Source organism: Scyliorhinus torazame, chromosome 18 (genome assembly GCF_047496885.1).
Source record: "Scyliorhinus torazame isolate Kashiwa2021f chromosome 18, sScyTor2.1, whole genome shotgun sequence".
Taxonomy (NCBI): Eukaryota; Metazoa; Chordata; class Chondrichthyes; order Carcharhiniformes; family Scyliorhinidae; genus Scyliorhinus; species Scyliorhinus torazame.
Window position 1 is genome coordinate 96503691 of NC_092724.1, and position 21985 is coordinate 96525675.

At 53.6% G+C, this 21985-nt stretch overlaps 1 protein-coding gene across 5 annotated transcripts in view; it reads left to right on the forward strand.

Annotated features, from left to right (window-relative positions):
- LOC140395380 (uncharacterized) overlaps positions 1-21985 on the forward strand; it is a 242299-nt gene that overhangs the window by 52009 nt on the left and 168305 nt on the right. For all 5 annotated transcript variants that reach the window (XR_011936169.1, XM_072483075.1, XM_072483074.1 and 2 more), the window contains exon 5: positions 10548-10600. Coding sequence is in view for 4 of the 5 variants with exons in the window: in XM_072483075.1 (XP_072339176.1) it covers positions 10548-10600 (53 nt within the window). In the remaining variant the exon portion in view is untranslated. The remainder of the gene's footprint in view (positions 1-10547; positions 10601-21985) is intronic.

Below are 21985 nucleotides of genomic sequence, written 5' to 3' on the forward strand. Positions count from 1 at the left end.
GTCTGTGTGGAGTTTCACCCCCACAACCCTAAGATGTGCAGGGTAGGTGAATTGGCCACGCTAAATTGCCCCTTAATTGGAAAAAAATAATTGGGTACACTAAATTTAAAAACATATGTGTGGTGGGGGTGTGTTTATGTGGTGGGGGTGTGTATGTGTGGTGGGGGGGTGTTTGTGCGGTGGAGGTGGGGTGCATGTGCGGTGGAGGTGGGGTGTGTGTGTATGTGTGGGGGGGGGGGGGGGGGGGGGGGGGCCTTGCCGGAAAAAATGGGTCAGGCATCCATTTCATTGTTGTTTAAAAAGGATAAAGATCTGGTGGAGTGTGGGTCATATAGACCCGTATCTCTGTTGAATGTGGATGCCAAGATACCGGTGAAGATGTTGGTGTTAAGGTTGGAGGGGTGCCTTTCATAATTGGGGAGGATCAGTCAGGGTTCGTTACGGGTAGGCTGTTGTCGTTGAATTTGCGGCAACTGCTGAATGTGGTGCTTTCTTCAGCAGAAGAAAGGGAATTGGAGCTGGTGAGGGCGTTGGGTGCGGGGAAGACATTTGATCGGGTGGAGTGGTGTTATCTGTTTGCAGTGTTGGAGAAGTTTGGGATTGGGTGAAATTGTTGTATAAGGATCTGATGGCGTGTGTGCGAACGAATTATATGAATTCAGTGTACTTTCCGCTGCATCGGAGAATGAGGTAGGGATGCCCCCTGTTTGTGCTGGTAATAAAGCCCATGGCGATTGCGCTGAGGTGTTCAGATTTATGGAAGGGTATAGTGAGGGAGGGGGGGGGGGGGCATGGAATGTGGAGCACAGGGTGTCTCTGTACATGGATGATCAGCTGTTATATATTTCGGAACCAAGCTATTCGGTGGGGCATATAATGGATCTGCTTACGAAATTAAGTTTTCGCTTAAATAAGTTATAAGATATAAGTTGAATTTGTGGAAAAGTAAGTATTTTGTGGTGTCTTCGCCAGGGGTAGGGGTTGGAGTGGGAGGGGATTGCCGTTTCGGGTGGAAACAACCCATTTCAGAATTGGGGGTGCAGGTGGCCCGGGATTGGGTGCGGCTTCGGAAGCTGAACTTTACGAGTCTGGTCAGGAGGGTGAAAGTAGATTTATTAAGGTGGGACAGTCTTCCTCTGTCGCTGGCAGGTCGGGTGCAGGTAGTTAAGATGAACGTTTTGCCGCAGTTTTTATTCTTATTTTAGTGCCTGCCGGTATTTTTGCCAAAGTCGTTTTCTAACGGTTGGGTTCGTCTAGGGAAAGTAACCAGGATTAGGAAGGTGGCACTTCAGACGGGCAGGCAATTGGGGTGTTTGGGCCTTCTGAACTTGTATTATTACTGGGCGTCGAACACGGAGAAGGTGTTGGAGTATGGAAGTGGAGGCTTTGTGGGTGAGGATGGAGGTGGTTTCATTTCATTTTCCCAATTCATAGAATCAATGAAATGACAGTGCAGAAGGAGGCCATTCAGCCCATCGAGTCTGCACCGGCTCTTGGAAAGAGCACCCTACCGAAGCCCACACCTCCACCCTATCCCCGTAACCCAGTAACAGCAGCTAACCTTTTTGGTCACTAAGGGCAATTTATCATGGCCAATCCACCTAACCTGCACATCTTTGGACTGTGGGAGGAAACCGGAGCACCCGGAGGAAACCCACGCACACACGGGGAGAATGTGCAGGCTCTGCACAGACAGTGATCTGGGGCTGGGATCGAACCTGGGTCCTGGGCACCTTGAGGCTGCAGTGCTAACCACTGCAAAACCATGCTGCACTGTAGAGGCGGATTCATATAGAAGGTCGGGTCTGCAGGTGTTGGCGACAGCACCGCATCCGTTTGCCCCAGGGAAGTATTCGAGAAGTCCTGTGGCTGTTACCACGTTGAAGACAATTTCGGCAGCACTTTGGGTTGGGAGAAGGGTCGAGGCTGACTCCAATCCAGGGAAATCATGGATTTGAGCCTTGGTGGATGGATGCAAGGTTTTGAGGATGGGAAGAGAAAGGGATGAAGGAGATGAAGGATTTTGGAGGGGCGGTTCGCAAGCTTGGTGGAGTTGAGGGGGAAATTTGTATTTTCGGGTGAGGAGGGTTTTTGGTATATGCAGGTGCGAGACTTTGGTGGAAAGGTTTTTCTGACCTTTCCGATTGCTGGAGGAGGTGCTTTCGGTAAGGGGTTGGAAGGTGAGGTCATCTTGCCGATTTATGGGAGGATTTTGGTGAAGGATAAGGGGCGGGATTCTCCACTCCCACGTCGAAGTGGCCGTGCCGTCGTGAACGCCGTCGAGGTTCACGACGACGCGGAACGGTCCCGGTCCCAACCGATTCAGGCCCTGACAATGGGCCAGTATCGGGGCCGCGTCATCTGCACGTGCCAGGCCTTGTCGCCCGCGTAAAGGCGGCGCCGCATAGATGACGCGGCCGGCGCCGCATAACGGACGTCATCCACGCATGCGCGGGTTTGCAAGAAGATGGGGGACGGATCTTGCGGGGCCTCGGACGGAAGGAGGTCCTCCTTCAGAGAGGACGGCCCGACGATTGGTGGGCACCGATTGCGGGCCACCCCACATTTGAGGTACCCCCCGGTGCAGGATCCCCCCTCGCCCCCCCACAGGCCGCCCCCCCCCCCCCAGTGTTCACGCACCGCCCATGACTGCAGCGACCAGGTGTGGACGGCGCCGGGGAGAACCCGCCGTTTTGGCCTGGCCGCTCGGCCCATCCGGGCCTCAGAATAGCGGGGGTGCCGGAGAATCGCCATTTTCGGTGTCTCCGGCGATTCTCCGGCCCGCGGAACTCGACCGGGCCGTTCCCGTCGCTTGGGAGAATCGCGGGAGGGCGTCGGACTGGCGTCCCCGGAAATTTTGGCGGCCCAGGCGATTCTCCCAACCGGCGTGGTAGTGGAGAATCGTGCCCAAGGTGTCTATGGAGTGGGTTAAGGCCAAGTGGGAGGAGTGTTTGGGATGGCATTGGAGGAGGGACTGTGGTGCGAGGTGCTGCGGAGGGTGATTGCCACAACCTCGTGAGCGAGGCTGGGTTTGATACAGTTGAAGGTGATGCACAGGGTGCATTTGACAAAGTCAAGGATGTGCCGGCTGATTGAGGGGGTAGAGGATACTTGTGACCGGTGTGGGAGAAGCTCGGCTAATCATTTAAAAAAAATAATAAATTTAGAGTACCCAATTCTTTTTTTCCAATTAAGAGGCAATTTAACATGGCCAATCCAGCTACCCTGCATTGTGGGGGTGAGACCCACGCAGACATGCGGATTTGGAGCCAAGTCCCCGGGAGGCCATATTCGGGGTGTCGGACCTGCCGGAGTGACAGATGCAAGGGGACAGATGTTTTGGCCTTCGCCTCTTTGATCACTTGCAGGCAGGTTTGTGTTGAGGTGGAGGTCAGTTTCTCCACCTTCTGCCTCGGCGTGGCTGGAGGATCTGATGGAGTTCTTACATCTTGGGAAGGTGAAAATTGCCCTCAGGGGGCAGATGAGGGGTTCCACAAGAGATGAGGTTTGTTATTTTGCATTTCGGGGATCTATGTACTGTCAACTATTGGGGGTGGGGGGGGCTGTTGGTGGAGCGTTTCTCCAAAGTGGCTATTCTGTTTTCCCGCTGGCTACGCACCCCCGCCAGTGGGTTTCCCAGCCGCGAGTGTTGGTTACAATGTCAAATCCTACTGATGAGAAGTGGTAGGGTAGAATCCCACCGCCAGCGAACGGCGAGCAGCTGAGAAACACGTTGCTGGGGAACTGGCGAATACAGCCCATCATTGTGAATGCCATGAATGTGATGTGCCAGATGTTCCAGGTTCCTGTAATCCTTATCAATTTAATGAATAAAAGTATGCAGCACAAGTGACGTAAACTGGAGTGTGCAAGTGGATTGGTTATTATTAGTCAAAAACCTAGAGAAGGGTTGAAATCCTGTGCTGCAGCACACCACTCCAAATAGTTAAAAAAAAGATGAGGTGAATCAAGAAATACCTGTGGTAGGCTGGGTAGAGATACTACGGTACCTGGTAATGCTGGAACACCATTGGTAGAAATTGTATGTTTCCTATTGGTCAAGCTGTATGGTAGCTCCGCCCTGCAAGGCGGGGTATAAGAGCCCGTGCCGCCCCAGCAGCCTTCAATCTGTACCTGAGCTGCTGGGGGAAACATCTAGCTTATTAAAGCCTTCAGTTGGACTACACCCTCGCTTTAGTGGTCATTGATTGTGCATCAATTTAATAAGCTAGATTTAAAAGGATGGAGCTCCGAATCAAGCCGGATTGTCTGCAACTCAGCCCCCACGCGGCGAACTCAGCGGCAACCTTCAAGCACTGGCTGGCGTGTTTTAAAGGATATCTCGGAACAGCCGAAAACACACCCACGGGAGAACAGAAATTGCAAGTCCTGCACTCGAGGGTGAGCCCGGAAATTTACACCCTCATCGAGGACACGGACGACTTCGATGCAGCAATGGAGCTGCTAAAAGGACATTATATTCGCCCGGTAAACCAGGTCTACGCCCGACATCTGCTAGCAACGAGGCGACAAATCCCAGGGGAATCGCTGGAAGAATTCTACCGTGCGCTCCTGGTGTTGGGAAGAAACTGCAGCTGCCCGCAAGTTTCGGCGAGCGACCACACAGAACTCTTGATCCGGGACGCTTTCGTGGCAGGTATGCTGTCCTCCCAAATCCGCCAGTGATTGCTGGAAAAAGACACCCTAGCCCTTGCAGGCTCCCTGGATGTGGCCTCCCGAAACGCCCGCGCTTACGTTCCCGACTGCGCGGCAGCCCCCTGCGCAGCGTGGAACCCCTCCGCAGCCAACCCCGAGACATCTCCCATCCCCCCACAAGCTTGCGCTGCAAGGCGGCCTGGCAACCCCGGGGGGCTCCGCTGCTACTTTTGCGGGCAGGCCAAGCACCCCCGGCAGCGCTGCCCAGCCCGCGCACCCACCTGCAAGGGATGTGGTAAAAAGGGCCACTTCGTGGTGGTATGCCAGGCCCGTGCGGTCGCCGCTGTCTCCGGTGGCGAATGCGGACCGCCACCACAAACCACTCCATGGTCCCCGCGTGGCCAGCGGGCGCCGTCATCTTCCTCCTCCAGGGCCACATGCGGCCCCCAGGTGCCGCCATCTTGCCCGCAGACACCACGTTCGATTGATGGGCGCCGCCATTTTGTGCACCCTCAGCCATGTGCAACCAATGGGAGCCGCCATCTTGGATGGACTCCCAGGACCCCAGCTCGGCTGACCGCACACCGCCCGAAGAGAACACTCAACTGCTGTGATTAGCCTCGGTGACCCTGGACCAGTCCCGGCCTCAAACACTCTCAACTGCCACAACAACAGTACTAATCAACGGGCACGAGACGTCCTGCTTAATCGACTCTGGGAGCACGGAGAGCTTCATACACCCCGACACAGTAAGGCGCTGTTCTCTCCTCGTCCACCCCGTTAATCCGAAAATCTCCCTGGCCTCCGGTTCCCACTCAGTAGAGATAAAGGGGTTTTGTGTAGCAAACCTCACGGTCCAGGGAAGGGAGTTTAAAAATTACCGGCTCTACGTCCTTCCCCACCTCTGCGCGGCCACACTCCTAGGTTTAGACTTCCAGTGTAATCTCCAAAGTCTAACTTTCAAATTCGGCGGCCCTATACCCCCCCTCACTGTTTGCGGCCTCGCGACCCTCAAGGTCGCTCCACATTCCCTGTTTGCGAACCTCACCCCAGATTGCAAACCCGTCGCCACTAGGAGCAGACGGTACAGAGCCCAGGATTGGATCTTTATTAGGTCAGAGGTTCAAAGGCTACTGAGGGAAGGAGTCATTGAAGCTAGCAACAGTCCCTGGAGAGCTCAAGTAGTGGTGGTAAAGACCGGGGAGAAGCATAGGATGGTCATCGACTACAGTCAGACCATCAACAGGTTTACGCAGCTGGACGCGTACCCTCTCCCCCGCATATCCGACCTGGTAAACAGGGTCGCGCATTACAAGGTCTTCTCCACGGTGGATCTTAAGTCCACCTTCCACCAGCTCCCCATCCGCACTAGTGACCGCAAATACACTGCCTTCGAGGCAGATGGGCGGCTCTACCACTTCTTAAGGGTGCCCTTCGGTGTCACTAACGTGGTCTCGGTCTTCCAGCGCGAGATGGACCGAATGGTTGACCGGTACGGTTTACGGGCAACATTCCCGTATCTCGATAATGCCACCATCTGTGGCCACGACCAGCAGGACCACGACACCAACCTCCGAAAATTCCTCCAGACCGCAAAGATCCTTAACCTTACGTATAACAAGGATAAATGCGTGTTTAGCACCGACCGCCTAGCCATCCTCAGCTACGTAGTGCGAAATGGAGTTACAGGCCCCGACCCTGAACGCATGCGCCCCCTGATGGAGTTCCCCCTCCCCCACTGCTCCAAGGCCCTGAAGTGCTGCCTCGGGTTTTTTTCTTACTATGCCCAGTGGGTCCCCAACTATGCGGACAAGGCCCGTCCCCTGATCCAATCTGCAGTTTTTCCACTGTCGATAGAGGCCCGCCAGGCCTTCAGCCGCATCAAAGCAGACATTGCAAAGGCCACGATGCACGCCATCGATGAGTCCCTCCCCTTCCAGGTCGAGAGCGACGCGTCTGACGTAGCTCTGGCGGCCACCCTCAACCAAGCGGGCAGACCCGAGGCCTTCTTCTCACGTACCCTCCATGCTTCAGAAATCCGCCACTCCTCAGTCGAGAAGGAGGCCCAGGCCATAGTAGAAGCTGTGCGACATTGGAGGCATTATCTGGCCGGCAGGAGATTCACTCTCCTCACTGACCAACAGTTGGTTGCTTTCATGTTCGATAATGCACAGCAGGGCAAGATAAAAAACGATAAGATCTTGCGGTGGAGGATCAAACTCTCCACCTACAACTATGAGATCTTGTATCGTCCCGGGAAGCTAAACGAGCCTCCTGATGCCCTGTCCCGCGGCACATGTGCCAACGAGGACCTCTGCCACCCGGGGGTCACTCGTCTTTTCCACTTAATCAAGTCCCGCAATCTGCCTTACTCCATCGAGGAGGTCAGGACAGCCACCAGGGACTGCCAAATCTGCGCGGAGTGCAGACCGCACTTCTATCGGCCAGAGAAAGCGCACTTGATAAAGGCTTCCCGTCCCTTTGAATGCCTCAGCATGGACTTCAAAGGCCCCCTCCCCTCCACCGACCGCAACACGTACTTCCTGAACGTGATTGACGAGTACTCCCGGTTCCCATTCACCTGCCCTAACATGACCGCAACCACCGTCATCAAGACCCTCCATAGCATCTTTGCACTGTTCGGGTTCCCCGCTTACATACATAGTGATAGGGGGTCCTCCTTTATGAGCAACGAACTGTGTCAATTCCTGCTCAGCAAGGTCATCGCTTCGAGCAGGACGACCAGTTACAAACCCCGGGGTAACGGACAGGAATCTCCCAGTCTCCCGCTGGCAGGAAGTCCTCCCGGATACCCTCCAGTCCATCCGGTCACTGCTTTGTACCATGACCAACCAAATACCTCACGAACGTCTCATTGTCTTCCCCAGGAAGTCCTCCTCTAGGACCTCGCTCCCGACCTGGCTGGCAGCTCCCGGACCCATCCTGCCCCGAAAACACGTGCGGTCGCACAAGTCGGACCCATTGGTCGAGAGAGTCCATTTTCTCCACGCTAACCCCCAGTACGCCTACGTGGCGTATCCCGACGGCCGACAAGATACGGTCTCCCTGCGAGACCTGGCACCCGCCGGACCCCCACGCACACCCCAGCCACCAGTCCCACCCTCTCTCCCACCGGTGCACCTTACAGGAGCATCGGTCCTTTCGCCGGCCCCGTCTAGGCCCCCCCACCCACCGACGCAACCCGCAGACGCTCCCTTCCCAGGTCAACCGTTTTCCCCACCAGCGCCGTCTAGGGGTGTTGAAGCTGCCACAGAGATCGAGGCAACACTCCCGGAGTTACAGACGCCCGAACCTCCAGCGGCGTCACCACCAAAGCTTCGACGATCACAGAGGACGACCAGGGCCCCCGATCGACTGATTGCTTCATTTTAAAGTGTATATAGTTAATTGTGAATCTGTAAATAGTTACAAAATGCTGTACGGAGGTATTACGGCACCTCCATAACTATAATATCTACCATGTTACCATGTTGTAATATCAAGCCACCACCCCCGCCGGACTCTTTTTTTTAACAGGGGGTGAATGTGGTAGTCTTTGTAGAGCTATTACGGTACCCGGTAATGCTGGAACACCATTGGTAGATATTGTATGTTTCCTATTGGTCAAGCTGTATGGTAGCTCTGCCCTACAAGGCGGGGTATAAGAGCCCGTGCTGCAGCCTTCTGTCTGTACCTGAGCTGCTGGGGGAAACATCTAGCTTATTAAAACCTTCAGTTTGACTACAACCCCGCTTTAGTGGTCATTGATTGTGCATCAATACCCATTTCCCATAAATGTGCCTGGAGTCCCATGTCAGTGTGGTTGACTCTAAACTGACCTCTACAGTGACATTGAAAGCCACTCAGTTGTGTCAAACCACTTACAGAGGTTCAAGAAAAAGGTTTCATTTCTCCACCATTTTCTAACTAGGGAAGGCAATAAGTGCCAACTTTGCCATAAATCCCAAGAATTAATTGGAAAAACAATCTGAAAATACAATAAAGCGATGTTAAGCTTGAGTTTTAAAACATTGAAGATTGTAGGAGGAAAGGCGAGGGGGAGGTCAGATAACTTCTTATAAAAATTAGCTTAAACATCAGCAGTTGGCCAAGTGTTAAAATCTTGCACACTGGCTACATACTTGGGTCAGTGGCTCAAAGCTTCAACTTACAGAACTGGGCTATATTTACTCACCAAGTGCATAAATAGAGAGAGTGAAGGGGAGTTGAGTGGAGGTGAGGGTCATTCCCAAAGTCTCAGTGAACGTCCCAATCCATTCGAACCCACTACAACCAGCCAGTTCAGGGCTTGATGTTTACAAAATAGGAATACACAGATGAAGAAGAATATGTAGATTAGTGTATTTGGATCTTGGAGTAATTAAGATATCCCACTGCTATCAGGAAGTGCGTGTGGGGGAGGGGGAGGCATGGGTGCGTATGGAGGCGGCTCCATGTAAGGGCACCAATTTGGGGGCGTTGGTAACTGCGCCTCTGCTGTTCCCATCGGCACGGTACTCCACCAGTCCAGTGGTGGTGGCGGCCCTGAGAGTTTGGGGCCAGTGGAGACGGCATGTGGGAGCAGTGGGAGCGTCGATCTGGGCCCCAATCTGTGAGAATTACTGCTTTGCCCCGGGGAGTATGGACGGGGGGTTCCGGTTATGGCGGAGAGCGGGGATTGAGAGGGTGGGGGATATGTTCATAGAGGGGAGTTTTCCGAGTATGAGGGCGTTGGAGGAAATGTTTGGGTTGGCGAGGGGAAACAAATTCAGGTATCTGCAGGTGCGGGACTTCCTTCGTAAACAGGTGTCAACCTTCCCGCTCCTACTGCTAAGGGGGATTCAGGACAGGTAGTTTCCAGAGGGTGGGTAGGAGAAGGGAGTGTCTCGTACATTTATAAGGAGCTTATGGGGTTGGAGGAGACGCAGACCGAGGAGCTGAAGCGCAAGTGGGAGGAGGTGCTGGGAGGTGAGATAGAGGATGGTCTATGGGCAGACGAGTTGAGTAGAGTCAACACGTCTGCAACATGTGCCAGGCTCAGCCTGATACAATTTAAGGTTGTTCACCGGGCCCACATGACAGCTGTCCAGATGAGCAGATTCTTTGGGGTGTACAAAGCTGAGGGGATTTTGGTAGCGGTTTGCGGACGTCATGTCCACGGTGTTAAAAACAAGGGTGTCGCTGAGTCCAGAGGTGGCGATTTTCAGGGTGCCAGATGACCCGGAAATCCAGGAGGAGAAAGAGGCAGACGTTCTGGCCTTTGCTTCCCTGGTAGCCCGGAGACGGATACTATTAGCATGGAGGGACTCAAAGTCCCCGAAGTCGGAGACCTGGCTATCGGACATGGCTAGCTTTCTCTGTTTGGAGAAAATCAATTTCGCCTTGAGAGGGTCACTGTTAGGGTTCACCCGGAAGTGGCAACCGTTTGTCGACTTCTGTGCGGGAAATTAATCGTCAGCAGACGGGGGTGGGGAGGGGGGGGGGGGGGGGTGTGGAGTAGTTTAGAGTAGGGGGTCAATAAGGTTGGGACCTGTACGAGAGGTAAATGGCTTTTGCACTATGTTTATGATTTCATGTATATTGTTTATTTTGTTGCTGTCACTATACCAAAAATACCTCAATAAAATGTTTATTAAAAAAAAAGTTATCCCACTGCTATGAACTATCTCCCATTTAAGTAGCTAACGTTTGGCAAATTACATTGCAGAATGGTACATTGCACTTGCATTGAACCTTTACATTATGTACTAAAACCTCTTACTGTTGTACTGGATGAATGTAGATCAGAAACTAGCCTAGGACTGTATGGCAACATGGAATTCATAATTTATGTTATTTATCATCCATATCCGATTCAAGCAGATCAACATTACTTCATCTTTTATTTATAGGTTGCAAGATCTTCAAATTCTCCAGTTGCAGTTTAATCGTATCACAAGTATCAGTAAGTGAGACTTGCCACAGATTTTCAGGGTTAGAAGGGAGGTGCAAAAAGTGGAGGATTGCCACAATGTTTAAATTAAAATTATATTTTCAGCTACCGTCCTTCATTTGACCTTGCACCTAAAAAAACTCCTTAAATTGTAGATCTTCCTTGAAGGCCCACAGCGGTCACGATCAACAGAAACTCACAATGATGATTAATTTGACTGGGGACATGGCCAGCTTTGTGGATGGGGCTAGCTTCCAGCACATAGAAACAGAGAAAATAGAAGCAGGAGGAGGACATTCGGCCCTTCGAGCCTGCTCTGCCGCCATTCGTTATGATCATGGCTGATCATCAAGTTTGATACCCTGATCCCGCCTTCCTCCCATATCCCTTGATTCCTTTAGCCCCAAGAGCTATATCTACTTCTTTCTTGAAATTACACAATGTTTTGGCCTCAACTACTTTCTGTGGTAGCGAATTCCACAGTTTCACCACTCTCTGGGTGAAGAAATTTCTCCTCACCTCAGTCTTAAAAGGTTTACCCTTTATCCTCAAACTATGACTCGTAGTTCTGGACTCCCCCATCATCGGGAACATTCTTTCTGAATCTACCCTGTCTAATCCTGTTAGAAGTTTCTATGAGATCCCCTCTCACTAGTCTAACCTCCAATGAATATAATCCTAACCGATTTAGTCCCTCCTCAATATGACAGTTCTGCCATCCCAGGAAACAGCGTGGTAAACCTTCGCTGCACTCCCTCCATAGCAAGTACATCTTTCTTCAGATAAGAACACCAAAACTGCACACGATACTCCACGTGTGGTCTCACCAATGCCCTGTACATGTGGGGCTGGATTCTTATTTCTGGAGACTAAGTCTCCAGAAAAACACGGTGGTGTTTTACGCCAGGAAGATTGGCACTGAATGGCCACCGATTTCCCGTTTTGCTAGGGGCTAGCAGGAAGGCAGCGTAGAGCACCTGACTGTATCTGCCGATATGGCTTGGCGAATTGCCGGGTCTGTGGCCACACATGCGCACGGCGACGGCCTGCAGCGTCCGCACACTGGCGTGAAAACAGTGGCATTTCACGATGAAACAGCCACCGATTCCCTGTTCTGGTGGGGGGGCTAGCAGCCAGGCAGCGTAGAGCACCCAGCTCTAGTTGCAAATACGGCTGGAGAATTGCCGGGTCCGTGGGCATGCTTCATGGCGGATGCCACTTGCGGATCCGGCCCACAAAATAGTACCCCCCTTCGGCCGGCTCGCGCGTTCCGGACTGCCCCACCACAGTGCCCCCAGCCCCGAATATATTATCCCCTGTCCGCAGATCGGCCCTCCCCCGACTGTGGCGATGGACTGAGTCCGCATCCGCCACACCGAGTTCCCGACGAGTGAGAGCACACTTGTTCCATGCCGTCGTGAACTCCCCCGATTCTGTCAGGAATTTGGATTTTCCGGCCCGTTGCAGAACGTGATTTCGGCGTTGGCGACCGGAAAATCCAGCCCGTGATCTTTTAAAGTAAAAGGTGTTGGAAACCTGATTTGCCCTAAATTTGGCATGACGTTTTCTGCTAGTTTGTCCAATATCTGATGATGTGTGTGAAAAAAGTAGCGCAAACTATTGGAAACTCCAGGGTACCATATCAATTTAATACACAACCAAGATCCATGGTATATTCATTTTATTCCAAGGGAGCGAAAGGCTGTATAGTTTCAGGGTACCATGCTACCTGGGTGACTGTCTATGTGGAGTTTGTACTTTCTCCCCGTGGGTTTCCTCCAGATGCTCCGTTTTCCTCCCACAGTTCAAAGATGTGCCGGTTACGTGGATTGGCCATGATAAATTGCCCCTTACTGTCAAAAGATGTGCAGGTTATGTGGGGTTATGGCGTTATGTGGAGTGGGCCTAGGTAGTGTGATCTTTCAGAGGGTTAGTACAGACTCGATGGGATGAATGGCCTCCGTCTGCACTTAAGAATTCTATTATTTGGCCGGGGGAAAGGGGAAGTGTGGGGGGGGGGAGGGAGAGGAGAAGGGGAAAAGCGGAGTGGGGGGGGTTGCGACGCGGCAGGGGGTGAGAGATGACATGGTCAAGGGCGACGAAAGGGGCCATCTGGGATGGGCTAGGTACAGAGTAGAATTAAAGGGGCAGGAGTTAACTGCGGAAGATGACGGACGGTAGAGGGGATTGGAGGCGCAAGCCTCCGGTAAGGTTGGTAACGTGGAACATCCGGGGACTGAATGGGCCGGTTAAAAGGTCGCGGGTGTTCACGCACCTCAGGAGCTTGAAAGCGGGGGTTGTCTTTTTGCAGGAGACACACCTCCGTGTGAAGGACCAGGTTAGGTTAAGGAAGGGGTGGGTTGGGCAGGTTTTTCACTCGGGGTTTGATTCAAAATCGAGGGGTGTGGCGATTTTAATGAGCAATAAAATGGGATTTGTGAGTGCGAAGGAGGTGAGGGATCCAGGTGGGAGATATGTGATTGTAAGTGGAGTATTGGAAGGGGCACCGGTGGTGTTGGTAAATGTGTATGTCCCAAATTGGGATGATGTGGGCTTTATGAGGGGATTGCTGGCAGCAATCCCGGATTTGGCCACGTACCAGTTAATCATGGGAGGAGATTTTAACTGTGTCCTGGAGCCGAGGGTGGATAGATCGAGCCCCAGGTTGATGGGTAGGGTACGAATGGCAAGGGAGCTGAGGGGGTTTATGGAGAGGATGGGTATGGTGGATCCATGGCGCTTTCAGAACCCAGGGGAAAGGGAGTATTCCTTTTCACACGTCTATTCGGTGTATTTGAGGATTGAATACTTTGTAGTGAGTCGGGAGATTTTGGTTGGGGTGGAGGGGGCAGAGTATGCGGGGATAGTTATCTCGGACCATGCACCCCCCTAGCTGGATAGTCGATTCAATACGGGATGAGAGCAGAGGCCGGGGTGGAGGTTTGACTCGGGGTTGTTGGCGGATGGAGGTTTTTGTGATAAGGTGCGGTTGGCGATTAGGGATTATGTGGAGTTCAATCAGAATGGGGAGGTGTCGGCGGGCATTTTTTGGGAAGCACTGAAGGCAGTGGTCCGGGGAGAAATTATCTCATTTACGGTTCGTGCGAATAAGGAAAGGAGGGCGGAACATGACAGTCTAGTGAGCGAGTTAGTGGAGGTGGTCAGGGAATATTCGAGGGTACCCACCGTGGAGGGATTGGCGAGGAGGAAAAATTTCAGGGAGGGAGGGAGGGAGGGAGGGGGGGGGGGGAGGGAGGAGGGGGAGGGAGGGAGGAGAGGGAGGAGGGGGAGGGAGGGAGGGGGAGGTGGGAAAAACTGCACTTAACGTTGGCGGGGAGAGTCCAAGTGATGAAAATGAATATTCTGCCGAGGTTCTTGTTTATCTTTCAGGCTCTCCCGATCTTTATACCAAAGGCCTTTTTTCGGAAACTGGACACAATCATCTCTGACTTTGTATGGGCGGAGAAGGTGCCAAGGGTGGGGAGAACCCTGCTACAGAGGCAGCAGGGGAGGTTGACGTTGCTAAACTTACTTCATTATTATTGGGCGGCGAATGTGGACAAGGTGCGGCAGAGGTGGGAAGGAGAAGAGGTAGAGTGGGTTAGGATGGAGGTGGAATCTTGTAAGGGGTCTAGTTTGAGGGCTATGGTGACGGCAAAATTGCCAATGGCTCCGAGTAGGTATTCAGGGAGCCCAGTGCTGCAGTCCACGGTGAAGCTATGGAATCAGCTGAGGAGGCATTTTAGGGTGGAAGGGATGTCGGTGCTAACGCCGCTGTGCGAGAATCATGGGTTTGAGCCGGGGGGAATGGATAGTGTATACAGGAGGTGGAGGGAAGTGGGGCTGGTCAAGGTGAGGGATTTTTATTTGGAGGAAGGGTTCGACAGTCTGGAGGAGCTAAGGGAGAGGGTAGAGCTGCCGAGGGGTAGTGAGTTCAGGTATCCTTTCGTGCTAAGTGCTAGGGAACCCCTTCCAGACCGGAAGGGGTTCCCGAGATTGCCGGGATACACCCTGCTGGAGCGATTGCTGCTTCCGGATGTGGAAGGGGAGGGAAGAATTGGGGACATATATAAGTGGCTGGGGGAGCAGGGAGGCGAGTGGGTGGTGAAGATCAAGGAGAAATGGGAAAGCGGAGTTGGGAATGGAGATCACTTGGGGAGTATAGAGTGAGGCATTGCGAAGGGTAAACGGGACCTCTTGTGCAAGGATGAATCTGATACAGTTCAAGGTGGTGTACAGGGTGCATATGACTTGGGCGAGAATGAGTGGGTTCTTTCAGGGGGTAGCAGATGAGTGTGAGAGCTGTGTGGGCGGGGCCCAGCGAATCATGCGCACATGTTTTGGGGTTGTGAAAAATTGGGAAGATTCCGGGCGGGAGTGATGGGGAAGGGGTGGGAGGGTGGGTGAAAAAGGAGGAAAATCTGTACAAACTGTATAGTTGATTGTTGAGAAGAATGTTTCCCGGGGTGCTTATTTGCTGTGACCTACTTTGATACAAGTTTGAATAAAATGCGTTTTAAAAAAAAAAAAATTATATTATTCATGCGTGTTGTTAATGTTGTATATTCACTTACTGGGATTATACAACCACAGCACTTTCAGGAATGAAATAATGCATTGGTCCAGAACTCCATGGGCCCCCTGCATCGCATTTAGGGCCACGAAGAATCCAGCACGAGTTTTAAGGATACAAAGTAATAACATTTATTTACAATAACAGCAGCAACTTCCCTTGCTGCACACTCCTTCCTGCTGTTTCCAAACTGGCCAGCTTTAGTTATACTTGGAGTTTACTAATGGTTTCTCCGCCCCCCTCATTGGGGAAGCTCATACTCCCACAGGATTGTGGGATTGTCATTAGTCCCCAGCCAATGGTAAGTAGGCAGGTTATAACAAGGGGATACCCCTATGATGCTCTAGGAAATCTCTCTAGCAAGTTCCCACTAAAGGTTTACCTGGCAATTGTCCAGAAGTGTTAACCATCTGACAGAAGAGATTTAAATTGCTAACTTTGGATGGTTCTGCCAGTTTTGCCCTGATAGATACTCTGAAAGAGTTAGAAGGCACAAAAATCACTTCTAACTCCAGAGTAACTATTTTAAAAAACTCAGACTGAGCCTCGCGCACATGTGATGCCCCAGCGGATCCCCCACACATCCTCCTGTATGGTCTGAACCGCCACCCTGCTCCGCCCTACATTCCGGTTCTCAGCGGGAGAAAGCCCTGCCCTCTGGAGCTGCTGACCTGTCTGATTAGATAGCAGCTAAAGCAACGCTAGTAGCAACTCAGTAGTGGACAGTGCTAGCACCTATAAGCATCTCCACGAAGAAGAGCAATGGCAACCGAAGGGAGGTAAATCCCAGGCTTTTAGGGTGGGAAGGGTCAGGTGCACTAGTTTGGGGGTCAAAGGGAGATGCAAGGCAGGTTATGGTGGACAGGCGGTGGGGTAACATCTTGGAGGGGCTTCCCCAATGTGCACAGGCAGCCCCCAAAGAATGTATCACCCCCCACCCCGCTCCTCCACCTTTGAACTGACTGTTTTTAAAAACGCGGCCTTCTCAACTTCCTGCCCAGCATATTATGACAGTGAAGGTAGATTGAGGGCTCTGATTGAGCAATAATTGAAGGACGGTTCCCTCCGACCCCTGGTCACAGAGACTTAAAAAAAAAATGTTTATTAAGAATTTTTAACAAAATTTTCAACCACACAAAACAAACCCCGCCCCCCCGTAACACAAAAGAAAGAAAGCTCGCCTAGCAAGACATGAACATGGCAAGTCAATATGATACAGAACTTTGTACATTGGAATCCTCCCGTACATATCAGTTTCCCGGATCATTCATTTATTTTCTTGCTCAAATGCCCCCCAGAAAGGCCCCCCTTCCCCCTCCCTCCCTCCCCCTTAGATACTGTTCCCGCAACTCCCCTCCAGAACCCCTCCAGTGCCGGGCATGACCAAAACATATGGACATGGTTCGGCGGACTTCCTGAGCATCTCCCACATCTGTCCTCCACTCCAAAGAACCTGCTCGGCCTCGCCCCCGTCATATGCGCTCTGTGAACTACCTTAAACTGTTTCAGGCTAAGCCTGGCACACAAGGAAGAGGAATTAACCCTACTTAGGGCATCAGCCCACAGCTCCTCCTCAATCTCCTCCCCTAGCTCCTCTTCCCATTTACCTTTCAGCTCCTCTACCAAAGTCTCCCCCCCTTCTTTCATCTCCTGGTATATCGCCAACACCTTGCCCTTTCCGACCCATACGCCCGAAATCACCCTGTCTTGAATCCCCTGTGCCGGGAGCAGCGGGAATTCCCTCACCTGCCGCCTCACAAACGCCCTCACTTGCATGTATCTGAAGGCATTTCCCGGGGGTAGTCCAAATTTCTCCTCCAGTGCCCTTAAGCTTGCAAACGTCCCGTCGATGAACAGGTCCCCCATTCTTCTAATCCCTGCCCGATGCCAACTCTGAAACCCTCCGTCCATCCTTCCTAGGACAAACCGATGGTTATCCCTGATCGGGGACCACACCGAGGCTCCCATCGCTCCCCTATGTCGTTTCCACTGCCCCCAGATCTTTAACGTTGCCGCCACCACCGGGCTCGTGGTGTACCTTGTCGGCGAGAGCGGCAGCGGTGCCGTCACCAGCGCTCCCAGGCTCGTTCCTTTGCAGGACGCCATCTCCAACCTCTTCCACGCCACCCCCTCTCCCTCCATCACCCAATTACGGATCATCGCCACGTTGGCTGCCCAGTAGTAGCCACCCAGATTCGGCAACGCCAACCCTCCTCTATCTCTGCTACGCTCCAGGAACCCCCTCCTTACCCTCGGGGTCTTGCTCGCCCACACAAATCCCATAATGCTCCTGCTTACCCTCTTAAAGAAGGCCTTGGTTATCACAATTGGGAGGCATTGGAATACAAAAAGAAACCTCGGGAGAACCACCATTTTAATCGACTGTACCCTGCCCGCCAACGAGAGTGGCAACATGTCCCACCTTTTAAAGTCCTCCTCCATCTGTTCCACCAGCCGCGTCAAATTAAGTTTGTGCAGTGCCCCCCAGCTCCTAGCTACCTGAATCCCCAAGTATCGAAAGCTCCTTTCCGCCGTCCTCAACAGTAGGTCGTCTATCCCTCTTCCCTGACCCTCCGGCTGCACCACAAAGACCTCAACCATCCCCTCCACTGGATCCGCCACATACAGCACCAAGTCGTCTGCGCACAGTGACACTCGATGTTCCTCTCCCCCTAGGACCACCCCCTTCCATTTCCCCGACTCCCTTAACGCCATGGCGAAAGGTTCAATTGCTAATGCAAACAGCAGAGGGGACAGGGGGACAGGGGGCACCCCTGCCTCGTCCCTCGGTACAGCCGGAAATACTCTGACCTCCGCCGGTTCGTGACCACACTCGCCACCGGGGCTCTAATAAGTCCTCCCCCGAACCCAAACCTCCTCAACACTTCCCAGAGATACTCCCACTCTACTCGGTCAAAGGCCTTCTCCGCGTCCATAGCTGCCACAATCTCTGCCTCTCCCTCCACCGATGGCATCATTATCACATTTAGGAGCCTTCGCACATTGGTATTTAGCTGCCTACCCTTTACGAATCCTGTCTGGTCCTCGTGAATCACACCTGGGACACAGTCCTCAATCCTCATAGCCAACATTTTTGCCAGCAACTTAGCATCTACGTTGAGGAGCGAGATCGGTCTATACGACCCGCATTGCAGTGGGCCTTTATCCCGCTTCAAGGTCAAAGAGATCGTCACCTCCGACATTGTCGGGGGCAGGGTCCCCCCCTCCCTTGCTTCATTGAAGATCCTTACCAGCAACGGGGCTAACAGGTCTACATACGTCCTATAAAACTCCACCGGGAACCCATCCGGCCCCGGGGCCTTCCCCGCCTGCATGCTCCCCAGTCCTTTAACCAGCTCCTCCACCCCAATGGGCGCCCCCAGACCAGCCACCTCCTGCTCCTCCACTCTCGGGAACCCCAGTTGGTCCAAGAATCATCGCATCCCCTCTTTTCCCCCTGGGGGCTGGGACCTATACAGCTCCTCGTAAAAGGCCTTAAATGCCTCATTCACTTTCACCGCACTCCGCACCGTAGTTTCCCTGCCATCCTTGACTCCACCTATTTCCCTCACTGCCATCCTCTTACGGAGCTGATGAGCCAGCATCCGACTCGCCTTCTCCCCATATTCATATATCGCCCCCTGTGCCTTCCTCCACTGTGCCTCTGCCTTCCCTGTGGTCAACAGGTCGAACTCCGTCTGGAGACTTCGTCTCTCCCTGAGTAGTCCCCCATCAGGAGCCTCTGCATATCTCCTGTCCACCCTTAAAATCTCCGCCACTAACCTCTCCCTTTCCCTGCCCCTCTTCATCCTATGAGCCCTGATGGAGATTAACTCTCCCTTGACCACCGCCTTCAGCGCCTCCCATACTACTCCCACCTGCACCTCCCCGTTGTCGTTGGCCTCCAGGTACCTTTCGATGCACCCCCGCACCCTACCACACACTTCCTCGTCTGGCAGCAGTCCCACATCCAACCGCCACAACGGGCGTTGGTCCCTCTCCTCCCCCAGCTCTAGCTCCACCCAATGCGGGGCGTGGTCTGAAACGGCTATGGCCGAATACTCCGTTCCCTCCACTTTCGGGATCAATGCCCTGCCCAAAACAAAAAAATCTATCCGGGAGTAGGCCTTATGTACATGGGAGAAAAAATAAAATTCTCTGGCCAAAGGCCTGGTAAATCTCCACGGATCTACTCCCCCCATCTGATCCATAAACCCCCTGAGCACCCTGGCCGCCGCCGGCCTCTTCCCCGTCCTAGATCTGGAACGATCTAATGCTGGGTCCAACACCGTGTTGAAATCCCCACCCATTATCAAGATCCCTGCCTCCAGATCCGGAATCCGCCCCATGTTCTTGGCCTCAAACGACACCCACTTCCCCACCAGTATTGCCACCCCTATATTCTTCGCATCCAGCCCCGAATGGAACACCTGTCCTACCCATCCCTTCCTTAACCTGACCTGATCTGCCACCTTCAGATGTGTCTCCTGAAGCATGACCACGTCTGCCTTCAGTCCCTTTAGGTGCGCAAACACTCGGGCCCTCTTAACCGGCCCGTTTAGGCCTCTCACATTCCACGTGATCAGCCGGATTGGCGGGCTACCCCCCCCCCCCCCCCCACCGACTAGCCATCTGTTATCTTAGGCCGGTCCCGTGCCCGCGCCTCCCGCACCCTCCAGTCCCCCAGACGGGGAACCCCCGCCCGACCACCTCTTCCATTTTCAGTTCCCCCTCGGCCAGTGCAGCAGCAACCCTATTATCCCCCCCTCTCCCCCCTTCCCTCCCCCCTCCCCGCTAGATCCACATCTAGCTCTTTTGCTCCCCCAATACTACTTCCGTGAGTCAGCTGACTTCTGCTGACCCCGGCTTCCTGCGTCTTCCCGTTGATCTCCCCGTGTGGGAGTCTCTCCTCCTCCTTATCTTCCTCCATCCCCCCCCCTCCCTAGCGCGGGAAAAGGCCCGCGGTTTCCTGAGCCAACCCCACCCCCTGTGGCGCAGCTCCTGTTGCGGCCTTATCCCAAGGTCCAAGCCTCTTCTGCCGTTTCGAAATAGTGGTGTCGGTCCTGATAAGTGACCCACAGTCGCGCAGGCTGCAGCATTCCGAACCTGACTCTTTTCTTGTGCAGCACTGCCTTGGCCCGGTTGAAGCCAGCTCTCCTCTTTGCCACCTCCGCACTCCAGTCCTGGTAGACTCGGATCACCGCATTCTCCCATCTACTGCTCCGCACCTTCTTGGCCCATCTCAGGACACTTTCTTTGGCCGCGAAGCGATGGAACCTCGCCACTATCGCCCTTGGCGGCTCATCAGCCCTGGGTCTCCTCGCCAGGACCCAGTGAGCTCCTTCCAGCTCCAGGGGGCTCGGAGAGACCTCCGCACCCATCAGCGAATGGAGCATCGTGCTCACGTACGCCCCGGCAACAGCTCCCTCCACTGCTTCGGGGAGACCCAGAATCTGGAGATTCTTCCTCCTCGACCTGTTCTCCAGGACCTCGAGTCTCTCGGCCCACCTCCTGTGCACCGCCTCGTGCGCCTCCATCCTTACCGCCAGGCCCAGGATCTTGTCCTCATTCTCATTAGTTTTATCCCTCACCTCATGGACCTCCATCGCCTGGGCCTTCTGGGTCTCCTTCAGCCCCTTGATCGCCAACAGCATTGGCGCCAGCACCTCCTTTTTAAGCTCCTCCACACAGCGCATGAGGAATTCCTGCTGGTCCGGCCCCCATGCTGCTCGATCTCCGCCCTCCGCCATCTTGTTTTTTCCCCCTCGTTTTTGCCGCTGCTCCAAAGCCTCTTTCTCCGACGCTCCACCGCTAATCCCTGCCATACAACGTAAGGGGGACCTTACCTCACCTTCCCACACGGGATTCAATCAAAGAATTTCAGTTGGGGCTCCTCTGGAGAGCCCAAAAGTCCGTGATAGCGGGAGCTGCCGAAATGTGCGGCTTAGCTCCGCATCGCCACAACCAGAAGTTGCCTGGTCATAGAGACTTGATCATTAGTGGGCCGAAAGGCAGTGGGTTACCCATCCAACATATTTATTGTGGCATACCCCACTGAAAACATGCTGGGGGGGTGGGAGTGGTTAAAACAGTTGCTTCACAGCTCCAGTTTCCCAGGTACGATTCCACTGTCTCTGTGGAGTCTCCCCGTTCTCCCTGTGTCAGGTTAGGTGGATTGGCCATGCTAGATTGCCCTTAGTGTCGAAAAAAAAGGTTAGGTGGGGTTACGGGGAGTGGGTGGAGGTGTGGGGATAGGGTGAAGGTGTTGGCGAAGGTAGGGTGCTCTTTCCACGGTCCAGGCAGACTCGATGGGCCGAATGGCCTCCTTCTGGACTGTAAATTTTTCATTGATCTCCGATGGTGATACTGGGTGTTGGATTCTCCGATTCTGTGGCTATGTCCAGGATCCGTCTGGTCTTACGACCAAAAAGTCGCCGCTGCCCCCGCACTGATCTTCCGCCCGGTGGGGGGCTAGCAGCCGCACCGCGTAAAGCCCCCGGCTTTACCTGCGGATACGGCCGCAGAATGGCCTGGTCCATGGCCGCGCGCGGACCCGGCCTGCCAAAAACTGCCCCCCCTGTAACCCCTCTCTCCACCCCCGGACCCCCCCCCCCAGTGCCTGCTGAAGTCCTCCCTGCTAGCGGAACGGCTCCCACCCCCCTGACTGTGGTGGTGCTGGACACAGTCCGCAGCTGCCACGCGAGGTCCCCGAAAGTTGTGAGGACAGCGCCCCACACCATTGGGGACTCAGCCCATCGGGGGCAGAGCATCAGTGGGGGGCCTCATGTGACACCCTGAGGCCGTCCCGACGGTGGGCGGCGTAC